General features: G+C 39.5%; 1 protein-coding gene across 6 annotated transcripts in view; it reads right to left on the bottom strand.

Moving 5' to 3' along the window:
* Positions 1 to 20,755, bottom strand: part of PRKG1 (protein kinase cGMP-dependent 1) — a 1,430,268-nt gene that overhangs the window by 690,223 nt on the left and 719,290 nt on the right. For all 6 annotated transcript variants that reach the window (XM_069753539.1, XM_069753538.1, XM_069753540.1 and 3 more), the window contains exon 3: positions 14,888 to 15,001. In XM_069753539.1, coding sequence (XP_069609640.1) covers positions 14,888 to 15,001 — 114 coding nt within the window. The remainder of the gene's footprint in view (positions 1 to 14,887; positions 15,002 to 20,755) is intronic.

The raw sequence follows: 20,755 nt of genomic DNA, 5'->3' as shown, positions 1-20,755 counted from the left end.
AATACAGTGGTGGACCAATGCTGCATTGTGTCAGTTATAATCACACACAGCTCTGCAGTGAGATCAGGAGAGCAGAGAGTGGCCATTACACATCACACTGGTAACGTCACCTTTCATTTAAAATAATCTCTGGAGGCAGATACTCATGCAGTGTCCGATACATAGGTCTTAATAGCTCTCCTACATATATAAAAAGTGAATTGCTCCAAAGTAAAACATCGGATTGCAGGTTTCAAAAAGTATAATTTTATTCATATGAACCCATTCAGATAGCTTTGGAGAGTTGATCCTACTGACAGATTCCCTTTAGTAATATTTACATAAAAGCTAAGACCTAATGTTTCCCGGGCCCCGGCAGAACATTGCTCAATGTCTCATGTGACATGTCCTTTTCTAACAGTGCATTCTGTTTCTTTCCCAGGAAAGTGATACACATACAAACCATAAAGTGAAAAAATATGTGTTTTATCCTACCAGGCCCTCTTCTTCCATTGCTCCATTGTCCAGTTATGATGATCATATGCCAACCCATTGTATGTGTTCTTACTGTGATCAGTGGCCACCATGGGCACTCTGACTGGTCTTCAAATTTATAGGCAGTAGACTGGTGTGCATTGTGTGTCCTAACAGCTCTCTTTCATAGCCAGCATTAACTTTTTGCTAAATTTCTGTTACAGCAGCACTTCTTTGAGATGGGCCTACATTGACTAGCCTTCACTCAACATGGCCATCAATGAGCTTTTGGCTCTCACGAGTCATGACTAGTGATGAGCGAGTGTGCTCGTTACTCGGGTTTTCCGAGCATGCTCGGGTGATCTCCGAGTATTTTGGATGTGCTCATAGATTATGTTTGTGTCTCCGCAGCTGCATGAGTTGCGGCTGCTAGACAGCCTGAATACATATGGGGATTGCATAACAAATAGGCACTCCTTGCATGTATTCAGGCTGTCTAGCAGCCGCAAATCATGCAGCTGTGGGGACACAAAAAAAATCTACGAGCACGTCTAAAATACCCGTAAAACACCCGAACATGCTCAGAAAACCCAAGTAACGAGCATACTCACTCATTACTAGTCATGACGCATTCTTTAGTAGCTAATTACCACCAGTTTTGGTAGACTTAAAGGACATACAATATGTATTGATGCATTTGGAAATTGCTGACTTCGACCATCAGCCACATATCTATACCTTTAGTATATTTACGGAATAATGATAAGACCATTAGTGTATTCTTTCTTTGAACCTATTTTATGGCAGATTGGTTAACGCATTGTGATTGCACATATACCCCTTCCCTTCATTCAATATGCTCACCCATCCCTCAGTTGATCTTGATGTCCTTTTTGCGGCACTCTACATAACTGTCTATATTTTAACAAAGAAAGCTTTATTTCAAGAGTAATGCATAGAACCGATAATTCAACACTCCAGACTGGTATTATGGCTTCACAGACGGAAAAGAAAGTTACCCAAATATTGAACTTAAATTGGGAGGTTTATAGAACTTCATGCTACAATAATAGACATAAAGGAGTGAACTTTCTATGCAGTGCTAAGGCTAGAAAGCCTATAGCAATAAATCTAGCCACACACCTGTAAAAGTTGGACCACACTGAAATATAAACAGCTTGGTTAAGGTCAACGGTCAGTAAAATGTAAAATAATCTACACTAAAAAGCCTGGCAAGCACATTGTTTTCTTTCAGAAAAATCAGACATCGCCATGAAATCCAACTTCAGTAAGGTGAAAAGTTCAGAGGGATGCTCGGATGTCAAATAGAGTTTAAAATATTGGATCTTTAAAAAGATAAAAGAGTTTGCACAGGTTGGACACAGAAATGTACACCGAGAATGTGACCCTTATCCACTATTAAATTTAACATTTACAAGATTTCTTTTACTGTTATGGAAAGAAAACAGTGATTTATACATTGTAAATCTGAGGCATTAAAACCATTAGTAAAAGTTTGAAAATCAGCCAAAATCATCCTCATTTCTCCAGCTTTAAAGTTCAGAATCTCTGTTATGATGCCACACACATGGAATAAATGGAATCTATAAATCCTTAATTAAGTCTAGATAAGTTGCACATGTTCAACAACAGAACAGTTCTGTGTGGCTCCTTGTGGTTAGTCGGGCAAATTAAGGCTCATGATCACGGCAGAGGCTTGTGCGCAAAGACTGTATGGCAGAGAATGGCGGCCAAACAGCTCCTCAGCACAGCCACCATGCACTTATTTAGGGTCTGCATAGAATATAATTTGGATTGTCTGGGCATATGACATTGATGACTTATCATTTAGGTTCATTTACACTGCAAGATTATCATGAACAAGCATTCCTAAAAATTTGTTTCCCAATAATCTTGCAGTCTTTCCAGGCTGCTGATCAGTTGACAAAAGATCAAAATTCGTCGAGTGAAATTATCTTTTATGCTTCAGAAAAGGTCATCATTCTCATCAGCATATTGAGGTATGTAAACAGGACTTGCGCTGCCGAGAACAATGGCAGCCTATGTGGTCTGAAGGATTGCAAATCTTTCAGTGCATATCGTTAAGCACTATCTTGCAGTGTAAAGAGGCTATTAAACGACTGCTGATCAGTAAACATTTACCAATCGGCGGACGTTTAATGTTGCAAGTCACGTGGTGCAAACTACCCTCAGGCTAGGTCCACACTATCAGATTGGTAATGGTCCAGCACCACGATCATCTATTATGAGCTCCAGCGGCTGCCGGAGGTAAACAGTAAATAGCAGAGTTTAGCTCAATGTATAGAAGCCGCTGCCGAGACCTGCAGAACAACTCCTATTCTTGTACATAAGAGCTGATCTGCAGTACCCGCCAGCAGCCGTTACATGTTGAGCCGTTATGTTCTCTCCATTCACTTTTTTACAGACAGACACCACCAGAGCTAATACCAGCTGATCAGTGAGGGTGCCAGGAATCGTACCCCCACTGATCTAATATTCATGACTAACCATGGGTCATCAATACAATATGCCCTGTGCATGGACTTAGCTCATGGCCTGGTCTTCTTCCTCCTAATATGTTTTTCCCAAAGTAACTAAATTCAAATAACTTTATTCTCAACATTGATCTACTAACATGTGAGGATGCAAAGAGTCCTAACATTCTGACATGATATACAATGGTCAAACAGGCCCAAATAAAAAATGTAAAGTTTCAGTGTCTTGCCTCAATTAAAGTAAATTTTACTGATTTTCTTAATACAGAATCATTTAATGTATGGTAAAACAAACCTATTTTATACCTATTTTCAGCTCTTCTTAGAGGTTAAAGGTCCCCATACGTACTGGATAAAAGTCTGTCAAACTGCCCTTTAAAATATATGGGGGCCAGCTGACTGTCTCCTGACAGTTTACCTTGGGGGACATATGGATGAGGTGGTTGTAATTCAATTACACATCCTTTTGTTCAGGTGAAGGAAACCCCCGGCCAGATGATCAGCGGCTCTCTTATAGAGGATACAGGTTTTCTTGACCAAACTGAGCTTTCCTGAGTGTGTGTCAAGAGAGATAGCTGTCATCTGATCTATTGTCTACCGTCTAATGTGCATCCGCAACTAATACATCAGCTCACACCTCCTGCATCAATAATATCATGAGTGCACGGCATCCTGGCCAGGGATGAAAATGAAATCCAAACTGAAGAAAATTCAGCACTCTATCCACCTAGAATCAAATCAATTCTTTATTGAAGTTAAATGTGCAAAATTGACACTAAAAATTGTCAAAACCCCTGACGCGGTTTGGAACACAATTCCTTAATCGCAGGTGTGACAATTTTTAATGTCATTTTTCCACATGGAACAACAATTGTTAAATCATCTAACACGTTTCAGAATACAATTCTTTAATCATCAGAATCTGTGATTAAGGAATTGTATTCTGAAAAGCTTCAGATGGTTTGACAATTTTTAGTATTATTTTTGCACATGGAACTTCAATAAAGACAGCACGGTGGCGCAGTGGATAGCACTGCAGCCTTGCAGCGCTGGAGTCCTGGGTTCTAATCCCACCTTGGACAACATCTGTAAGGGTTTGTATGTTCTCCCTGAGTTTGCGTGGGTTTCCTCCGGGTTCTCCAGTTTCCTCCCACATTCCAAAGACATACTGATAGGGAATTTAGATTGTGAGCCCCAATGGGGACAGCGATAATAATGTGTGCAAAACTGTAAAGAGCTGCAGAATATATTAGCGCTTTATAAAAATAAAGATTATTATTATTATTATTAACGACCAATTCTAGGGGGATAAAGTGTCAATCGCCCAACAATTGTTGAGTTTTAGGTAGGCTTTAATTCAATTCAATAGCTTAGTCCTGTACCTTCTTATGAAGAGTGACCAGTTGTCTTGCATTTACCATATATACTCGAGTTTAAGCTGACCCGAGTATAAGCCGAGGCACATAATTTTGCCACGGAAAACTGGGTAAGCTTATTGACTCGAGTATAAGCCGGGTATGCATTGTCCCCTCATCCATGTCCTGTTAAGTGTGGCTCCCCCAACTTGTCCTGGTATGTGGCTTCCCCCATTTTGTCCTGGTATGTGTGGCTCCCCCAACTTGTCCTGGTATGTGGCTTCCCCCATTTTGTCCTGGTATGTGTGGCTACCCCGTGTTGTCCTGGTATGTGTGGCTCCCCCATTTTGTCCTGGTTAGTGGCTCCCCTGTTTTGTCCTGGTATGTGTGGCTACCCTGTGTTGTCCTGGTATGTGTGGCTTCACCAATTTTGTCCTGTATTTGTGGCTCCCCCGTTTTGTCCTGGTATGTGGCTCCATTTTTTCCTGGTATGTGTGGCTCCCCCATTTTGTCCTGGTATATGTGGCTACCCTGTTTTCTCCTGGTATGTGGATCCCCCCATTTTTTCCTGGTATGTGTGGCAACCCCGTCCTGTCCTGGTATGTGGCTCTCCCGTTTTGTCCTGGTATGTGTGGCTCCCCCTGTTGTATGCATACATCCACGGTCCCACATGGCTCCCACAGTCCCGCATGGCTCCCATGGCTCCCACGGTCCCGCATGGCTCCCATGGTCCCACATTGCTCACACCTCCCCCATCCTTCTCACCCTCCTCGTGCGTCCCTGCATCTCTGTCCTGGCACCGGTAGCTTTTCCTTGTTCCTGTGCTCAGCGGTCATGTGGTACCACTCATTAAGGTAATGAATATGCACTCAATGCCTATGGGAGTGGAGACACGTGCATATGCATTACCTTAATGAGTGGTACCACCTGACCGCTGAACACAGGAACAGGAAGAGCTACCGATGCCGGGACAGAGATGAAGGGACAGAGATGAGGGGATAGAGATGCAGCAACGGAGGGTGAGTATTGATGTCTTCTGGAAGCCGCCGGCTGCAGCTGTCACTGTGCTACAGCTGCTGACTCCCCGCTCCCCCTCCCCCGCTGGCTTTCTAGCAATGACTCGTGTATAAGCCGAGAGGGGCATTTTCAGCACAAAAAAATGTGCTGAAAATCTCAGCTTATACACAAATTTATACGATAAGTAAGGGCCAAAAATATTCCCCTGATTTGCTGACTGTACATTGTTAATCAAAAGGTGTACCATCTTTACGAAGTAGTCTGACAGCACATCATAGATGTTCTACACATGGGAAACATGGGTCATATACCAAATCCTTTTCTATACAACCAAGAATACTGTATACAATTTTACTGAGTGCTTTATTCTATAATAATAATAATAATAATAATAATTTTTATTTATATAGCGCCAACATATTCCGCAGCGCTTTACAAATTATAGAGGGGACTTGTACATACAATAGACATTACAGCATAACAGAAATACAGTTCAAAACAGATATCAAGAGGAGTGAGGGCCCTGCTCGTAAGCTTACAAACTATGAGGAAAAGGGGAGACACGAGAGGTGGATGGTAACAATTGCTATAGTTATTCGGACCAGCCATAGTGTAAGGCTTGGGTGTTCATGTAAAGCTGCATGAACCAGTTAATTAATTTTTTTTTTTTTTTTATTTTTAATATAGGCCACACAGGGCCTATAATAAATAAATGAAGTAGTAGAAAAAATATTAAATCCATCAATTTAATTGTTGATGGACTAAACTCCTGACAGTAATACATGAAAGCACATGTAGCGATTTATTACTGTTCTTCTGTAAGTACAGTAAGTGATTGTTATGACATTATAGGCTGTATTGCTTTTGCAATGTTTCATTATTACGTGAAGGAATGCATTTATCACTCAAATTGATTGAGAACATGTTTATCCTATGGAGATAAATGACATAAAATATTGGATTAACCAGCTCAAAAAACAAACTCTGTAAACATGAATTTTTATACAAAGCTGGATTTCTTTAAGTAGCCATATCAAGAGCCCTCTATAAGACCTGTCGTTAATTTAGGCGTGTTAAGCAGTGAACAATTTTCTATTTTGAAAATACCCAAGTAATATCTTTTGTAATGTTTTAATCAATGCCGAAAAAATGTTATTACGTCAGTATTAAAGGTGATCGTTTATTTATTTTATTTATTTTACTCACATATATAGAGCCATTAATTCCACTGTGCTTTACAGACATTATCAGAACTGTCCCTATTGGGGTTCACAATCTAGAATCCCTATCAGTATGTCTTTGGAATGTGGGAGGAAACCGGAGAACCAAGAGGAAACTCATGCAAACACGGGGAGAACATACAAACTCCTTGCAGATGTTGTCCTTTGTGGGATTTGAACCCAGGACCCAAGCTCTAAGTGCTAACCCCTGAGCCACCATGCTGAGCTTTTCAGATAGCTTTTGAATATGTTTGGCAGATAAGTGTATGTTCTAAATAAGAAGAGGGGGATAGGTTGCTCTAAAACCTATAAATAATGTTCAGCACTAATAGATAGGGCTGCTGTCAGGGCATTACTATTCTTACTGGTGAATGGGACCCGGTGAGCAGAAGCAAAGAGAGGGAGAACTGACAGTCTTGGCCCTCCCTCTTTTGATTCTGCTCACAGGCCCCAGGGGCAAGGGTGGGTTGCAGCGTATGCAAATCTCAGCAAAGGGAGCTTTCCAGAAGCTCCACAGCCATCAAAAAAGAATGGCAGAACTCAGCCATCAAAACAGAACAACAGAACTCTCTCTGCCTTTTTTGTGATGTGCTGGTGACAGTGCCTGGCGCCGACATGTGGGGGATGAGAGACAGCAAATGATAAATTGAGGATGGGGGATGAGAGACAGCAATTAATAAATTGAAGGTAAGGGATGAGGAGAGCAAATGATGAATTGTGGGTGGAGAATAAATTATAATAGATTGGGGGTGGGAAAGAGTAAAGGATTATGTATTAAAGGTGGGGAAGGGAAATTGATGCTCTATTGAGGGTGGGGGACAGCAAATGATGATGACTTGAGGGTGAGGGGGGGACAGCAAATGATGATGACTTGAAAGTGGGGTCAGCAAGTAATGATGACTTGAGGTTGGGGAACAGCAAATGGTGAATTGAGGGTGAGAGAGTGCAAATAATCATGAATTGGAGGTGGGGGAGCGTAAATGATTATGAATTGAGACTGGGAAGTGGGGAAGAGGAAATAATGATGACTTGAGGGTGGTGTGTGATGGAGAGCAAATGATAATGAATTGAGGGTGAGGGAGAGCAAATGATGAATTGAGGAGGGGGCCTGTTCCAGTGCAGAGCGGCAGTATGTCGCTTTTTTCTTCATCAGGAGAAGTGTAGAAGTTGGGGAAAAGTTAACAATTTGCTCTGGAAGCAGTGCTCTAAATAACTGAGTCCTGGCTGGAAGAAGTGATGGATGCTGGCACTGGCTGAAGAAGAAAAGTGAAGATGAAGGACTTCAACTAGAGACATCACTGGTGAGTCAGTGTATTACCTGTACATTGACACAATACACTATACTGTATACAGAGCTCCTGTGCATAATGTCACTGGTGATCACTGTATTACCTGTATCCTGACACTATAAACAGAGCTCCTGTGTATAATGTCACTGCTGATCACTGCATTACCTGTATGCTATACACTATAAATAAAGCTCCTGTGTATAATGCTACTGGTGATTACTGTATTACCTGAACACTGACATTATATACAGAGCCTCTGTGTATAATGTTACTGGTGATCACTGTATTACCAGTATACTATAGACAGAGCTCTTGTGTACACTGTGTGCAGAATTATTAGGCAAGTTGTATTTTGATCACATGATACTTTTTATACATGTTGTCCTACTCCAAGCTGTTCAGGTTTGAGAGCCAACTACCTATTAAGTAAATCAGGTAATGTGCATTTCTGCAATGAGGAGGAGTTGTTGTCTAATGACATCAAAACCCTATATAACGTGGGCTTAATTATTAGGCAACTTCCTTTCCCTTGGCAAAATGGACCAGCAGAGAAATTTGACGGGCTGTGAAAAGTCCAAAATTGTGACATGTCTTGCAGAGGGATGCAGCAGTCTTGAAATTGTCAAACTTTTGAAGCGTGATCACCGAACAATCAAGCGTTTCATGGCAAATAGCCAACAGGGTCCAAGAAGCGTGTTGGGCAAAAAAGGCGCAAAATAACTGCCCATGAATTGAGGAAAATCAAGCGTGAAGCTGCCAAGATGCCATTAGCCACCAGTTTTGCCATATTTCAGAGCTGCAAAATTACTGGAGTAACAAAAAGCACAAGGTGTGCAATACTCAGGGACATGGCCAAGGTAAGGAAGGCTGAAAAACGACCACCTTTGAACAAGAAACATAAGATAAAACGTCAAGACTTGGCCAAGAAATATCTTAAGACTGACTTTTCAAAGGTTTTATGGATTGATGAAATGGGAGTGACTCTTGATGGGCCAGAGGCTGGATCAGTAAAGAGCAGAGAGCTCCACTCCGACTCAGACGCCAGCAAGGTGGAGGTGGGGTACTGGTATGGGCTGGTATCATCAAAGATGAACTTGTGGGACCTTTTCAGGTTGAGGATGGAGTGAAGCTCAACTCCCAGACCTACTGTCAGATTCTGGAAAACAACTTCTTCAAGCAGTGGTACAGGAAAAAGTCAGTATCGTTCAAGAAAAACATGATTTTCATGCAGGACAATGCTCCATCACATGCCTCCAACTACTCCCCAACGTGGCTGGCCAGTAAAGTTCTCAAAGAAGAAAAATAATGACATGGCCCCCTTGTTCACCTGATCTGAACCCCATAGAGAACCTGTGGTCCCTCATAAAATGTGAGATCTACAGGGAGGGAAAACAGTACACCTCTCGGAACAGTGTCTGGGAGGCTGTGGTGGCTGCTGCATGCAATGTTGATCATAAACAGATCAAGCAACTTGACAGAATCTTTGGATGGAAGGCTGTTGAGTGTCATCATAAAGAAAGGTGGCTATATTGGTCACTAATTTTTGGGGTTTTGCTTTTGCATGTCAAAAAATGTTTATTTCTAAATTTTGTGCAGTTATATTGGTTTACCTGATGAAAATAAACAAGTGAGATGGGAATATATATATTTTTTTTAAGTTGCCTAACAATTCTGCACAGTAATCGTTACCTGCACAAACAGATATCCTCCTAAGATAGCCAAATCTAAAAAAAACCCCACTCAAACTTCCAAAAATATTAAGCTTTGATATTTATGAGTCTTCTGGGTTGATTGAGAACATAGTTGTTGATCAATAATAAAAATAATCCTCTAAAATACAACTTGCCTAATAATTCTGCATACAGTGTATAATGTCACTGGCGATCACTGTATTACCAGTATACTATATACAGAGCTCTTATGTATAATGTATCTAACGATGACATAATGGTACTTATGGTAATATTAGCATTGTGATTTTTTATTAAACATCAGTATTGTAGCATTCGGTCTCTATGGGGTGGTAATATATTATCTGCTCATGGTGTGGCGATGTTTGTTTCTTGTATGTGGTAGTATTCAGTTACTATGTGCTGGTGATATATGATCTGGTCATGGTGTGATGGTATTTGTCCCTTGTGTGTGGTATTATTCGGTCACTATGTGGTGGTAATATTTGGTCTGGTAATAGTGTGGTGGTATTTGTCCCCTGTATGTGGTATTATTCAGTTACTATGTGGTGGTAATATGTAGTTTGGCCATGGTGTGACGGTGTTTGCTCCTTGTATGTGGTATTATTAGAGATTTTACAAAATGTATGTGACATATTCCCTTAAAGAAAAATGAATAAAAATATAACTAAAAATAGTATTGGAGATTTTACCATACTTTTAATAGCTTAGAGTTAAGTAGGGCACTGCCAAAAGAGTCTACCTTTCCCTGGTGGCAGACTTAAAAAATCCTTTCACCAACACAAATGCTGAGGGCTATGTATGTGATCTGGTGTTCGACCGAAGCTGTTAATGTGTGATTAGTTAAGAAGTGGTGCAGAACTGGAGTTTTTCCAATAGTGTGCAGTGGGACTGTGGAAGGTTTGAGGGGTAGAGGCAGAGCTGAAGTGGAGCCTGGGCAGAGTCTCAAGTGGGCCCAAAAATGCTGCCAGTATGGAGCTCTGAAATTCCTGATAAAAGTCCTGATAATAGGCACTAATACTACACCATACCATCAGAGACTACATCATACTATCAGAGATGCAAGCCTTTGAACTGTGTTCAGATAACAAGCTGGATGGTCCCTCTTCTCCTGAGTCCACAGGACACAATGTTTTTGGTTTCCAATAAAAATTTCAAATTTGATTAATCTGAAACAGAAGAGTTTTCCACTTTGTCTCAGTTCATTTTAAACAAGCTTTGGCCCAGAAAAGATGAAAGGATTTTTTTATTCTCTTCATCTATGGCTTCATTGCATGATAGAGCTTTAACTTGCATTTGCAAATTGCATCAAAATCTAATTTAGCAAACAATGATTTTTGGAAGCATTTCCAAGCCCATGCAGTGATTTGAATAGCTGTTTTTAATGCAGTGCCACTCGCAGGCACCCGCAGGTCATGAACATCCAATATTGAGCATCCATTTTGTCTCCTGTGCACATGGATTTCTCCAGAATCTCTGAATCTTTTGGTCATATTATGTACTGTATATTTTTGGATGTTCAACATGTTTGTAATTTTACAGAAATTAACCTTTTTTCTGAAAATATTCAACAATTTTTAGACATAGTTGTTCACAGAATGGTGAACTTCTGACCATCTTTGCTTCTGAGAGACTCTGCCTCTCTGATATGTTCTTTTTACACAGTCATGTGTCTTAGTAGAAAATTGATCCTCCAGCTGTTTTTCATTAGTACCACTTTTTTTTCAGCCTTTTGTTAACCCTGTCCTAACATTTTTGATATGTGTTGCTGCCATCAATTTCTATATGAGTTAATTTTTTCAAATGAAATGCAAAAATGAGTAATGTTCCCCTTCTGATCTATGATCTATGTTCTGTTGTAAATAAAATATGTCTGTAAGAAAATTGAGACCATTGTATTCTTGATTTCTTTACATTTTACACAGCGCCTCAACTTTTCTTGACTTGAGGTTGTAATCTAACAGCAATACCGAAAATATTGAAATATTCTCTATAAAGGTACCCGATAAGGGAGACTAAAGGAGTCAACAGACTAAATGCAGCTGAAACCGTAGACTCCCTTTCATGAAATGAATTACTTTAACCCTCTTAACTAGACCAAATAGTTTTATCGTTTCATTCATTTTAGGGCTCAGTCAGACAGAATACTCCATGTTCGTGTGCTGTCCTCATGCAATACGAGTAGCATACAGACAGCAAACTGACCATTGCAAGACAATGCTCAATATGCAGTTCATATGAATGTTTTTACACAAGGATCTATGGTCTGCCAGTAAAAAATTGCGGATATTGTCCGCTCTCCTGAACAAATGGAAGTCCGGATGTATTGATGAAAAGGAATGGTGGTTTTATTCATCACGTTTCAAAGTCTGTATATGTCCTCTTCCTTTATGACCGTAGGTCATGAACATCCAATATTGAGCATCCATTGTGTCTCCTGTGCACATGGATTTCTCCAGAATCTCTGAATCTTTTGGTCATATTATGTACTGTATATTTTTGGATGTTCAACATGTTTGTAATTTTACAGAAATTAACCTTTTTTCTGAAAATATTCAACAATTTTTAGAAATAGTTCACAGAATGGTGAACTTCTGACCATCTTTGCTTCTGAGAGACTCTGCCTCTCTGTTATGTTCTTTTTACACAGTCATGTGTCTTAGTAGAAAATTGATCCTCCAGCTGTTTTTCATTAGTACCACTTTTTTTTCAGCCTTTTGTTAACCCTGTCCTAACATTTTTGATATGTGTTGCTGCCATCAATTTCTATATGAGTTAATTTTTTCAAATGAAATGCAAAAATGAGTAATGTTCCCCTTCTGATTTATGATCTATGTTCTGTTGTAAATAAAATTTGTCTGTAAGAAAATCGAGACCATTGTATTCTTGATTTCTTTACATTTTACACAGCGCCTCAACTTTTCTTGACTTGAGGTTGTAATCTAACAGCAATACCGAAAATATTGAAATATTCTCTATAAAGGTACCCGATAAGGGAGACTAAAGGAGTCAACAGACTAAATGCAGCTGAAACCGTAGACTCCCTTTCATGAAATGAATTACTTTAACCCTCTTAACTAGACCAAATAGTTTTATCGTTTCATTCATTTTAGGGCTCAGTCAGACAGAATACTCCATGTTCGTGTGCTGTCCTCATGCAATACGAGTAGCATACAGACAGCAAACTGACCATTGCAAGACAATGCTCAATATGCAGTTCATATGAATGTTTTTACACAAGGATCTATGGTCTGCCAGTAAAAAATTGCGGATATTGTCCGCTCTCCTGAACAAATGGAAGTCCGGATGTATTGATGAAAAGGAATGGTGGTTTTATTCATCACGTTTCAAAGTCTGTATATGTCCTCTTCCTTTATGACCGTAGGTCATGAACATCCAATATTGAGCATCCATTGTGTCTCCTGTGCACATGGATTTCTCCAGAATCTCTGAATCTTTTGGTCATATTATGTACTGTATATTTTTGGATGTTCAACATGTTTGTAATTTTACAGAAATTAACCTTTTTTCTGAAAATATTCAACAATTTTTAGAAATAGTTCACAGAATGGTGAACTTCTGACCATCTTTGCTTCTGAGAGACTCTGCCTCTCTGTTATGTTCTTTTTACACAGTCATGTGTCTTAGTAGAAAATTGATCCTCCAGCTGTTTTTCATTAGTACCACTTTTTTTTCAGCCTTTTGTTAACCCTGTCCTAACATTTTTGATATGTGTTGCTGCCATCAATTTCTATATGAGTTAATTTTTTCAAATGAAATGCAAAAATGAGTAATGTTCGCCTTCTGATTTATGATCTATGTTCTGTTGTAAATAAAATTTGTCTGTAAGAAAATCGAGACCATTGTATTCTTGATTTCTTTACATTTTACACAGCGCCTCAACTTTTCTTGACTTGAGGTTGTAATCTAACAGCAATACCGAAAATATTGAAATATTCTCTATAAAGGTACCCGATAAGGGAGACTAAAGGAGTCAACAGACTAAATGCAGCTGAAACCGTAGACTCCCTTTCATGAAATGAATTACTTTAACCCTCTTAACTAGACCAAATAGTTTTATTGTTTCATTCATTTTAGGGCTCAGTCAGACAGAATACTCCATGTTCGTGTGCTGTCCTCATGCAATACGAGTAGCATACAGACAGCAAACTGACCATTGCAAGACAATGCTCAATATGCAGTTCATATGAATGTTTTTACACAAGGATCTATGGTCTGCCAGTAAAAAATTGTGGATATTGTCCGCTCTCCTGAACAAATGGAAGTCCGGATGTATTGATGAAAAGGAATGGTGGTTTTATTCATCACGTTTCAAAGTCTGTATATGACCTCTTCCTCAGGAAATACCACATTTCCTGAGGAAGAAGTCATATACAGACTTCGAAACGCGTTGAATAAAACCACCATTCCTTTTCATTAATACGTCCGGACTTCCATTTGTTCAGCAGCACGGACAATATCCACAAAAATCCTTTATATGGTTCCTGATATGGTCAATCCTTGACCCGTGGATCTGCAGCAGCTGACAATTATATGATATGCCCTATCAAATGGGCACCAGGTGAGCAGTTTTCTGAATAACAGATTCTGAAATTGTCAGATAAGACCCTATGTGCGCTTCTTCTATCCTATAGTTTTTTTTTAATAAAAAATTGCATCATACACTAATTTATATTTTGGATCAAACGCACCTATTATAAGTCAATGGGTGCAGGAAAAAATCAGATCATGGAGATCCATATATCAAGCTCTTTTCATGGATCAATTATAAGTCACAGCATAGGAAATTGTATTTGACCTATAATTTTTATTACATTGTTTTTGTAAAAAACGGCCATATGGATTGCATATAACAAACAATACAGATGAAAAATTCTCTTCTTTTTATGGATAAAAACTGATGAATTTGCATAAACCCGGCCTTACTTGTTATATTGCTCCAGTAATTTTCATTTTTTTGCATAATCCATACAGCCCATTGATAGGAGTAGCGCTATTAATCGAAACAGCCTCCTTATTGCTACCAAGTTCCCTTTCACAGTTTATTGAATTACCAATAACTCCAACTACAAAATTTACCAAAACCAAATTCACCACATTCTCCATCTCATAAAGTTCCATATCTTAAAACGATGTAGAAATGCACAGCAGTTCTTCAATAATACCCATAACTTTGTAAAAAAAAAAAAAAAATTGAAATTAAACCAATGCATCTTGTTTATAACAATGGCATAATTTCCCTTTCGTACTTTTAGAGCCCATAAAATATTTAAAGTGCATTAGCGAGACCAAACTGTGCAGATAATTAAAATGGCAAAATCTTACTTTTTACGGTTGCTGTGCGGGTGCAGTTGTAGAGTATAGCGAGTTCTCCAAATACCTTTCCTGGTCCCATGGTGCATAACTTCACACTTTCTTTTGTTACTTCTACTTTGCCATCTAGAAAATAGAAAGAAACATTGAACAATTACATCAGTAGTGACATTAAAAAAATGAACCTTTTTCATTTTATACTTTGGAAGGCAAACCTTTTCATAAAAATACATAAAAACCTAAATTAGTGACCATTGACTAAAATGATCAACCATGTGAAAACATAAACCTGAAGCCAACAGGAAATAAAATAGCACAGTGCTTCCCCCTAGTGCCAGGGATCAGATAAGTTGGAACCTCACTGATTGGTGCCATACTTTTCCTAATATGACTAAATAAAGGACAATCTTCAAAGGGTTAGCCAGGATTTGTAAAAAAAACATAATTACTAGGTGTTCTACAAAATGACCAAAAAAGTATGCTCTGCGAATTCGCAAACCCACAGTCGTATGTCTGTGCTTTACTACTTGACCTTCAATTATGCGATGATTATCCCCATGTCACTGCTGCCACCAATCACTAGCCTCACTGCAGATGATAGTGATTGGCTGCTTCAGTCACATGTGGATAATTTTACTATCATCATTGGTTGGCGGGCAAGAAAAAAGGGAAACAGAGCCGTGATTTACAGTGTAATTATTAGTCTTTAGTTATTTTAGCACATTCCCAGAGATGCAGCTTCTTTATTTATTTTTTTGAAATCCTGGAAAACGTCTTCAACATGGCTTCTTTAGAGCTGAACAACAATACCACAATCAATGAACATGTGCGAAGCTGTTTCTGTAAGACAGTACTTATGATTTTGTAATCTTGGACAATCCCTTTAAATTTTGCTGTGACAACCACAGAACTATAAGGTTTGAAGCTGGACAGCCGCATATAGGACTCCCAAGCCAACTTTTTTATTCAACACGTTATGCCATATATTCACTAATAAAACCCTTAATTTTGCAAAAAAAATTGCAATTACATATGAAAGCCGGTTCTGTTACTGGAACATTGTTGCCAGATTTAACTGTGAAAAAAACGGTGCAACAAATTTAAAATGAGAAGGAAAAAATTGCTTCATCTACATATTACAGATGAGGGATAAATGAACTTGTTTCTGTTTTTAACCTCATTTGACACAATGTTTTCATATGACAGTGGGTAATTCCTATGATTTAAGTGTGAGCCACTACTAAGCCCGGGATTGCTTTGTCCTCTATGCATCCATACAGCCGGCAGCATTTCTGCAGCATTAATCTTACCCTCTTTGGAAACATATATATTATGGATGAGGAAATATATACAGCCCCAGAAGCGATGTTAAAACTCAGACAAAACATAACTCTGATACACGTTGTCACGTTAAGTATGGCACAGCTCCTGGCATTTCCCATGGCTCATAATTAAAATCCACAGTTTAGCATCATCACCACAGCTAATTGGTATTTTTGTCAAGACAAACAACCCACTAGTGGCAAAGCAGGTCTGCTGCAGGTCTGCCTTGTTGAGCGTCTAAGAGTGCTCTGTGCTTTTGCAAAGTTCTGTAAATTTCTTGAATAAGATTTAAAAAAGTTTGAAAAGCTGACGTCTAACATTACAATATAAAATACATAAGATTAATGCATTAAAGAGGTTATCCCACTAACAAAATACATTTTAATCAGTAAATCTTGGAATATTAATAAGTGCCACAATTGGTTGTGTTTGAAAAAAATGTTCCTGTGCTGAGATAATCTTACAAGCGTGCCACTGCTATGCTCTGCATTACTTGCTCAGTTTCACCATGTAGAGCTGCTGCTGTTCACGGCTGCACATACACAGATCCTGGCCAGGGTAGAAGGCAAAAGTGAGACTACAGGGACACTCAACTGTTCGTGTGTGTGTGTGTGAAGGAACACACTTCCCTACCTGGTTGTTTTATCACAGGAGTAAATGTTTCAACCATGTCATCAGCCCTGCCAGCAAATCATAAATCAAGTCAGTGACTTACGAGCTCCAATCCCTACTGACCTCTTATGTCACTGACTTCTTTATGACGAGCTCAAAGACCTGGTGACGTGGGTAAAACATTTGCTCCTGTGAGAAAGCAATCAGGCAGGGAAATGTCTTTCCTCACAAAAAAGAACAGCTAAGAGTCCCTGCTATGTAGTCAATATAGTCACTTATTGTTTAACCCTTGGCCAGGAGCTCTGTATGTGCGACCATGAGTTGCAGCATTTCTGCATGGTCAGATATAGCCATTACACCGTACAGAGCAGGGACACATTTATAAGACTAGGAACATCTTTTTAAACGCAACTAATTGTGGAATATTCAAAGATGTAGTAATTAAAATGTACTAATATTACTAATTACTCCTTCTGGCCTCTGTTCAGCGATGTCCTTCTTTTCAGAAGTGCACAAAACTGTGGCGAACTGCACTTTTATGCATCTCTAAAAAAGATGGACACCGCTGGATCCACAGTGCCTCAATCTGCCTTTCATCCAGGGTTTCATCTGAATCATTTATTTTAGAGATTTACACATTGTTAGTGCTCAGTGTAGAGCACAGGATAAATGAGAGCTGAGCCCTACTGTGATTTTTGGGAGGCATAATGAACAAATTATAACGACTCCAGAGCACATATTTAAACAAAGAAAAAAAGGGGCAATTTTACACTAAATTGTAGAAGAAAGCCCCAACGCCTACACAAGAGGCAACCCACTCCATATTAACACTATAAACCGGAGAACCAGGAGTATAATGGGTATATCAATTTATTACAGATACAGGGTATAAATATACATACAGTAAATAACGTAAGATAATAGTATATTGACAGAGAACACAGTACAAAGTGCAAGAAAGGATGGAAACACGGGAAACCAGTATCCACCCAGTGTGCGGTTATATGGAATAAGCGAAACGTACGTCGGGGGTCGTTTTCATCCTGGTTCCGGTCCGGTGTGCGGTGTAGCCCCTCCGATTTACGGTAAGCCCCAATATTTTACCACCAGTGACGGTCTGTCACTTTATTATATGTACCACTGGCTTCCTGCAGCATTGTGTATTTTCAGTCTGCTGCATCAGACTGCTTTGGACTTGTTGTGCTCCCGCACACTGCGTGGATACTGGTTTCCCGTGTTTCCATCCTTTCTTGCACTTTGTACTGTGTTCTCTGTCTATATACTATTATCTTATGTTATTTACTGTATGTATATTTATACCCTGTATCTGTAATAAATTGATATACCCATTATACTCCTGGTTCTCCGGTTTATAGTGAACAAATCAATAGCATATGAAGAACTGGTTTAATACATTTTTTTACACAATTCCTCATGCGGTAAAAATAATAAGGCGACTTTTATTTTTCGGGTTGGTGTGGTTACAGCGATACCAGATTCACAGCTATATTTATGTTTGGCTGCTGTCACACACTAAAAGACACTTTTTTATAGCAACATTGACATATTTTGAAAGCTATAATTTTTCCATATTTTGGCTGTCAGAGTCATGTGAAGGCTTATTTGTTGTGGGACGAGTTGACTTTTTTTAATGGAATCATTTTCAGGCACATGAAATTTTTTGTTCACTTTCTATTCCAATTTTTGGGAGGCAGAAGAAACAAAAAACAGCAAATCAGGGATGTTTTTCTTGGGAGTTTTTAGTGCTGTTTCAGTTGTGGTAAAATTGATAAGGCAGTTTTATTCTTCAGGTCAATACGATGATACTTTATTTATATCTTTTTTATGTCTTCTGCTTTTACATAAAAACTATTTTACAGAAAAAAAGAATTATTTTTGCATTGTTTTATTGTGAGGGCTATAACTTTTATATTTTATGGCTGACGGAGCTGTGTGGCAGCTTGATTCCTGTGGGATAAGATGATGTTTTCAGAAATACCATTATTATTTACATCCATCTTTTTGATCGCGTTTTATTCCACTTGTTGTTCCATGGTATGATGATAAAGTATCGTCTTTTGTCTCGTTTTTTTTTTTATGGTTTTTATTGAAGGGTTTAACTAATTGGACATTTTTATAAGTCAGGTCCTTCTGGATGTAGCAATACCAAATATGTGTACTTTTTAAAAAAACAACAACTTTCTTTTACACAAATAAATGTAATTATTATTATTATTATTATTATACATTTTTATAGCGCCATTTATTCCATGGCGCTTTACATGTGAATACGAGGCAAATATAGACAAATACATTAAACATGAGCAGATAACAGGCACACGGGTACATAAGGAGGGAGGACCCTGCCCGCGAGGGCTCACAGTCTGCAGGGGAGGGGTGATGAAACACTAGGAGAGGGTAGGGCAGGTTGCGCGGCGGTTCAGTAACTTCAGGATCACTGCAGGCTGTAGGCTTGTCGGAAGAGATGAGTCTTCAGGTTCTGGAGTAATATTTTTTTTTGTTCCTTGTTTTGTGATTTTTAAAAAATATTTTTGCAATTTTTGTTAACTCTTTTTAACTTTTTTTTACACTGTCTCCGAATGGGTCATCAACTTCACACTGACAGATCGCTGATCTAATACTATACAATGCTTCTATGTTGCAGAGCAACAGCATCTGACATGCAGGGAGGAGGTGTGTCAGCTTGTGCTTTGTTTCAGCCTGGGGTAACCATGAAGATCATTGGGAAACTGCGATCGCATACGTTGTGTCGATGATAGCACAGGTGGATTGCACTAAATAAAAATTAAAGATAAAGTGCAATTGCAACCTGGGGTCCACCGTGCAGAGATGTATGACTGCTACTAGTGTGAACGATGACAGAATGAAGCAGCAAGCGTTAAACTTAATCAGACGGTGCTAATTCCACACAGTATAAACAGAATGCCGAATACCCAGCTCTGTTAAAGAGGTAGTGCAGAAGGGTTGAGCTTGCTCTGTAACTGAACAGTGCTAAACGGCGCACTAGAACGAAACAGATGCTAAGTCAAGAGAAATAACTCTAATGACGCTAGGTACAAGACCCTGTTGACTTCACAGAGAAGTACAGTACATAGGATGGGCTTGATCTGTAACTGAACTGTGCTAACTGACAGACGAGATGAGACAGATGCTGCTAAGCCAAGAGGAATAAGCCATAAGATGCTCAGACTCACAAGGCAGACAAATACATATACGTGCAGACAGAGAAATAACGTATCCACTCACAACCATCACACCTAAATTACACTAGCATGCCCATGTGCGCTGCTGAGAGCCTTTTAAATCCAAAGCTCCACCCCAAACACTCACACCCAGCCGGCCGTGACATCGCCCGTGGGCCAATATGGAGCTGCCACATCACCAGAGTAACTAACGTTCGGCCACCAATAAGATGACGCTGGACATGCTCAGTAAGGTGATCTCTGGACTTAGACTCCAGAGCGCAAGGCTGCACCTGTATATCACTGGTTACCACAGACTTGGCTGGAAAGCCAGCAGTAACCAAGCGTATACCTTGAGCCTGAGCAAGACGCTGGGACTGATGTCTGTGTTGAGCAGCAATCGCAGCGGCCGGACTTGAAAGGGAGACCACAGTAACAGGTAATGCTTGAGATCTATCCTGTGCAGCAGGAGAATCCTGATGCATACCACCTATCTCTGCGATGCCCCAAGATGTTGCTGCCACTATTGACAGCAGCATCTCAGGGGTTAAACACCGACGATCGGTGTTAGCATTGATTGTGGCCATTACTGTAGGGTGTCAGCTTTTACAAGGAGCTGACACCCACATTTGATTGTGGCGGTGCTCAGTGGGAGCCAACGCGATCATGGCACCGTATGTATCTATGTACGCGGTGGTTTGAGGGAATGCAGCTTCCACGACATCCTAAACATGCATTGCAT

The sequence above is a fragment of the Ranitomeya imitator genome, chromosome 2 (assembly GCF_032444005.1).
Source record: "Ranitomeya imitator isolate aRanImi1 chromosome 2, aRanImi1.pri, whole genome shotgun sequence".
Classification (NCBI taxonomy): domain Eukaryota; kingdom Metazoa; phylum Chordata; class Amphibia; order Anura; family Dendrobatidae; genus Ranitomeya; species Ranitomeya imitator.
Note: the sequence above shows the minus strand (reverse complement) of the source record. Positions and strands in the feature narration are given on the sequence as shown.